Source organism: Dipteris shenzhenensis, chromosome 16 (assembly GCF_047967505.1).
Source record: "Dipteris shenzhenensis isolate YYH24624 ecotype China chromosome 16, Dip_SZ_1.0, whole genome shotgun sequence".
NCBI classification, from domain to species: Eukaryota; Viridiplantae; Streptophyta; class Polypodiopsida; order Gleicheniales; family Dipteridaceae; genus Dipteris; species Dipteris shenzhenensis.
Window position 1 is genome coordinate 52065654 of NC_141611.1, and position 5525 is coordinate 52071178.

Consider the following 5525-nt stretch of genomic DNA (forward strand, 5'->3'; position numbering starts at 1 on the left):
TGTCACAAAGCAAGTAGAAAGCAATGTTATAGCAGTCTCATGCAGAGTCAAAGCAACCGTGGTCATGCAGTAAAAATGCAGTCACAAAGAACATGCAATATTAGATCTATGACAACTTGTACAAGACCTAATCGTAGAGAAAAACAAGAAGTGAGGCATACATACCAATTGATGATCCCAATACCATCGATCTCTTGAACCAAGTATATTGACTTTTTTACATGCGTAGTTGTTCTCTTGGCAACGAGTAGGGGGCAAGCAAGGCCAAGCAATACTCATGGAAGTCGTGGTGTCTACAGTTCAGTAAAAACAAGCTATAGCACATCTTCTTTGTCACAAATGGGGAAAGGAATCTTGCATGGCAAATGAGGCCTCGCTATGGCAAGCACATAGAGGCCACTGAGCGGCAACAAACCTAGTGCAAGGGAGGTGCAAGCATAGAAGGAAAGCTAGTGTTGTGCTAGATTACCAACGACAAGCATTCCCCTAGCTATGGAGAAAGCAAGATGTTGTTAGCGATCTAGACACATTGAGCTGTGACCTGATGAAGGACCAAAGAGAGTGAGTTGGTTGCAAGGGAGTCACTACACTATAGGAGTGGCCATCATGTGGTGAGAGTGTGAGTTGGACTGGACATTTAAATTGAATGCAAGGTGTCCAGTCCATATGTTCTTAAGTCACACCACTCATTACTTTCCAAGAACCCCTCATAATGTGCTAAAAGAGTGCTCTTTTAGCACAAGCCTTCAAGCACAAAAAGTGTACCATCCAAACATGATAGCACCCTAAAGTTGGCTAGAGGTGGCATGGGTTACAGTCAGTGGTGGCTCCATATTGGTTTGCAGCCATTTCTTATCCAAGAGTGTACAATGAGAGGTATAAAGATCATTAGATTTCCAATATTTTGCATGGGCTTATGGCACTACAAGTGGAGCTTTTTATAGAAGTTTTGTGCTATCTTTCAAAACATATCATTATTAACCATGGTGGTCAACATGCAACATATTGCAAAGGAAAGAAAAGAATCCAATGGGCATGAACAAAAAGGTAGAGAAGGCTATGATATGCAAGTATGGCCATGAGATTATGTATTGCACAATCATGATTAGTTCAATAAGATTTAATGCTAGAAAGAAGAACATATGGTTCGTGTGCAAGCGACAAGTCCCTTTAAAGTAAATTATAGAGTGTTATCGCGACATGATTAAGCTATGCAATGACGCACTATCTATAATGCTATATATAGGGAAATCCCTTGAATGCAAAAATTCATGCAAACAAATAAAGGCTCAATCTAGAAAGAGAAGAAAAGGAGGTGGTGCATGAAACTCTCTAATGATATAGCTTTAGATAATCCAAAGGAAGGATCATTAGGTGAGAAATTCAAAAATCAAGGAGCACAAATAAACGACTTGTGATACTTACCATGTGTAATGCATCAATCACATGCTTCCAAACTCATCATTTTGTGCTTTTCTCGTTCTATTAATCTATAAAACCACCACAAAAGCACTTTGGCCCAAGCTCAAACATTGAATGAAAAAATTCAATTGTTTATTCAATATTATGTTCAAACCTCAATTTTGTTCGACTATTTATCTCCATTGATACTTGAGGAGATGCATCTATTGTATTTTTTAGAGCCTTGAGAAACAAGTGTAGCACTAGTGTTCATGCTGCAAACAATAAAGTCTTCCCGATTGAGTACTCTATTTCATTTGTGGAGACATGATAATTTTTTTGTATATGTAGTCGACCAATTCTAAGTTTATCCCTCTCAACTACAAATAGCCATTAAGCATGATAATCTTACTTATGTTTTATTAAGTAGGACTCAGTGCCCCATTTCCAAATGGTAATGTCTTCAAACATCAAGATTCAAGACTCAAGTGGCTATAAATTTATGTGTACATTGTCATTGACAATCTCACCTTTCTTCAACTTTAGCTTCAAGTCCCGAAGGGTTTCACATTAATCCATCACTTTCATAGGTGGTAATCCCCTACTAGTCCAAGCCCCAATTCATAGATAGTGATCCCCTACTAGTCAAAGCCCCAATGCATATATAAAACATTAATTTACTGTAGTTATAAGGAGTGGATTATACCACTAGCAAAAAGGTACCAGTAGTATATTTTAATTTATTGGCAATAAATCCACATTTATCACAAGGCAAGTCATCCTATTTCTTTATAGATTTTATTTTTTGTTTTGGCTAAATTAACAATTTTATAGTTCACATGAAATCAAATGTGGATATTTTTTGAAAATTCGGTAGGGGAAAGAGGACGGTGTGTAAGCCTTTGCCTGCCCTTTGAATTTGCATAGGGACAGGGATGTAAACCCTTTCTATCTTTGAAGAGAGGTAAGCTTTATCTCTGTTCTAAAAAACCTATAAAATTTTAATAAAAATCTCTCATTTACAAATTTGAAGGTTAATATTTCCAAAATTTTCCATTTAACTCACATTAAACTTAGATTTTTCATGAACCCTATCCCCCTCTTCTCTATTTGTGTGTGTGTCTCTCTCTCTCAAATACAAATACACAAAGAGACTTTCTATGCCCCCTGCCCCCCCCCTCCTCTCTCTCTCTCTCTCTCTCTCTCTCTCTCTCTCTCTCTCCCCCCCCCCCCCCACACACACACACACAAGTTACTCACTTCAATCCTTAAATGGCAACAACAACATCACACATGATACCTCCAAGCATTAGAGACAATACATCCTCTAGGCTCCCTTCCCCCACGATCAAAGGTATGAAGGAGCTCGTAGATGAAGGCCTCACTCTTGTGCCGAATGATTACTTTCATCCCCTCTTACAGAGTAGCTATTGACTTCATCGTTCAATACATAGAAACTGTGAAGAAGGCCGCAAAATCGAGCTACATCTGTGTGATATTGAGGCTTAACAAAGTGCATCCTTGCGATGTGGAAAACTAGTAAAAATCATCTTACTTGCAAATCTTCATGATGATCCATTCCATTCCTCTTCTTTTGATGATTTAGCAAACAAATCTACATACTACTAAGAGCACATTCGAGACACGGACGCTAGTCTATAAGCGCCCCAAATACCCATTGCTCAAGAAAATTGTGCAAAATGAAGTGCAGAAGCCAGTGTCCAGCATGCCTATGATGGTGATGGCTACTGTAGCATTATCTTCTTTTTTCACTCTTTTCATGTAGAGCTCCTTGAAGCTTGTGAAAATGCCTTGGAAGGCTACTTGACAGCAGAAATAAGCTCCTGAAATGTAGACAACATCAACCCCAAGAAGCTACTTGATGTTTGATGAATCTTGTGCAAGCAACATTAAGCCCAAATGTTCACAACTACTCTCTCTCTCTCTCTCTCTCTCTCTCTCTCTCTCAGGTCACATACCTTAATTCTTAGATGGCAACAACATCACACATGATACCTCCAAGCATTGGAGAGAATACATCCTTTGGACTCCCTTCCCCAACGATCAAAGGTATCAAGGAACTTGTGGATGAAAGCCTCACTCTTGTGCCGAACGAAGGCAATAGTTGCTTTGTAATCAGGCTTCCTTGTTTCCTTTAGAGGAGTTCCTAGTTGAGACTTTAACAACTTATGGCTTCAAGAAGAATGCTCAGAGTCGTGGTTTTTCTAGTAATGAATCTTTGCATGGCATGCTCATAACCGAATGCACCAAAAACCATCCTGACATCTTACATCCATAATGTTGTAATTTGAAACAATGTTATTTGCTTCAGATGGGAGGACAACAAGGAAGGTAGCATTGCTCTCGATCTACTTTAAAAAATTTTAAAAATCGATCATATTGCGCTTATCTGGTGTACTTTTGTTCAAAGATCCTTGACAGAGATTCTCGCAAAATCAAGGGTGTTCTTTGCCACCAACCCTTGTGTGTAGAAATTCCGCACATAATCCCCGTAGCGTGTTTCCTTGTAGATAGCTGGATTGTTCTCACGAATCAAGCTTGCAAGAGGAGCAATCCGTGCATCGTCGGAGGGACCGAAGAAGCAGGCAATCGAAAATCTTGGCCTCTTAGAGTTGGTAACCACTCTGTGTTCCACGCTTTTGTATCTGTCGTTCGTTAATATCTACAACAATCCGGCTCCTCAGTACTAGATTATAACGCAGTGATTCAAGTCGAAGAGAAAACCTATGGTATTGTGAGGTTACTTGTGAAAGAGACACACATACCTGCATTTGGTCGCCCAGATTGATGACGAATGCATCTTCCATTGGCTTGGCTGCGATCCACTGGTTGTCCTTCCGAACTTGCAATCCACCTACATCGTCTTGCAGTAGGACGGTGAGGGCATTGATATCCGAGTGTCCACTCAGGCCAAAAGTGAGGCTGGGATCTGGACAGGGTGGGTAATAATGCATTGGCATGGAGAGATCTGAAATACTTAACGCCATAGCCTCTTTGATATCCGTCATGCTGAGTTCTAAGCTCTCGAGAACTGCCTTGTAGAGTCTTTGTGCAAGGGAGCTTACCTCCGTGCAATATTCAAGAGCAGGCTCTCTATTTACACATCCGTATAACACGTCCTTGTTAGTAATTGAGGGCTCCAAACATGGTAATAGTGCGATCGAGCTTCGCAGCAGCAGCAGCGTGTTCTTTTGGGGTCTCCCCATGAAAGCGAAGTAATGGTTGAATTCAGGAGTTGTGCTTACCTGCAAGCTGCTGGGGCTTGCTTGAAACCATCGAATTGACGTGGCACATACCGAAAGAGCAACGAATCCTTCCATTCATGAACCGTTTCGTGACGCCGATTGAAGCTCGTACGGTAAGCCACCTCTCTGCCGATGTCTTCCGAAAAAAATCGCATTCTCTCTTCTGCCGGTTGTTCGAAAAACTCTCGAGCGGCTGCTTCCATCCTATGCACTACAGACAAGGGCACGCCGTGATGTATGACCTGGGACTCCGATCATACAATGTTAATCTTCATTCGTTTAAATGAGCGAGCTGGAACGAGACGTGGGAATCGTTCAGGCAAACCTGGAAGAATCCCCAGTCCTCGCAAGCCCGACGTATGTCTTGTATTACTCGGTCGCGATGAGGACTGTCCAAGGAACTGAGGTCAATGACAGGAAGCTGATCTGCGTCAGAAACGGGTGGGAAGGAAGGGCGCTGATGGAGGGGACGAATATAATCGTTCGGCACAAGAGTGAGGCCTTCATCTACGAGCTCCTTGATACCTTTGATCGTGGGGGGAGGCAGCCCAGAGGATGTATTCCCTCCAATGCTTGGGGGTATGTGCGATATTGCTGCCATCTAAGGATTGAAGTGAGTAACTTTGGGGGGGCAGAGAGACAGAGAGTGAAGTGAGTAACTTGGGGGGGGCAGAGAGAGAGAGAGAGGGAGAGAGAGGTAGGTAGAAAGTCTATTTGTGTATCTCTATTTGAAAGAGTGAGAGAGAGACACACACACACACAAAAAGAGTAAGTTTAATGTGAGTTGAATGGCAAATTTTGGAAATATTAACCTTCAAATTTGAAAATGAGAGTTTTTAATTGAAATTTTATAGGTTT

At 41.4% G+C, this 5525-nt stretch overlaps 1 protein-coding gene across 1 annotated transcript; it reads right to left on the reverse strand.

Moving 5' to 3' along the window:
- Positions 1 to 3388: 3388 nt before the first annotated feature.
- Positions 3389 to 5249, reverse strand: LOC147893112 (flavanone 3-dioxygenase 2-like). The gene is made up of 5 exons (XM_087387126.1): positions 5193 to 5249; positions 4993 to 5068; positions 4668 to 4909; positions 4188 to 4515; positions 3389 to 4084 (listed from the first exon to the last, which is right to left on the reverse strand). Exons 3-5 carry the CDS (start codon positions 4868 to 4870, stop codon positions 3827 to 3829), a joined length of 789 nt encoding a protein of 262 aa, XP_087243252.1. The 5' UTR covers positions 4871 to 4909; positions 4993 to 5068; positions 5193 to 5249; the 3' UTR covers positions 3389 to 3826.
- Between the last annotated feature and the right edge of the window lie 276 nt (positions 5250 to 5525).

Coding starts and splice junctions, on each gene's coding strand:
- LOC147893112 (XM_087387126.1), bottom strand. CDS start 4,870: ATGGAAGCAGCCGCTCGAGAGTTTTTCGAACAACCGGCAGAAGAGAGA. Junction 4,516..4,667: donor CAAGCCCCAGCAGCTTGCAG/GTAAGCACAACT, acceptor ATGTGTAAATAG/AGAGCCTGCTCTTGAATATT. Junction 4,085..4,187: donor ATCTGGGCGACCAAATGCAG/GTATGTGTGTCT, acceptor GGATTGTTGTAG/ATATTAACGAACGACAGATA.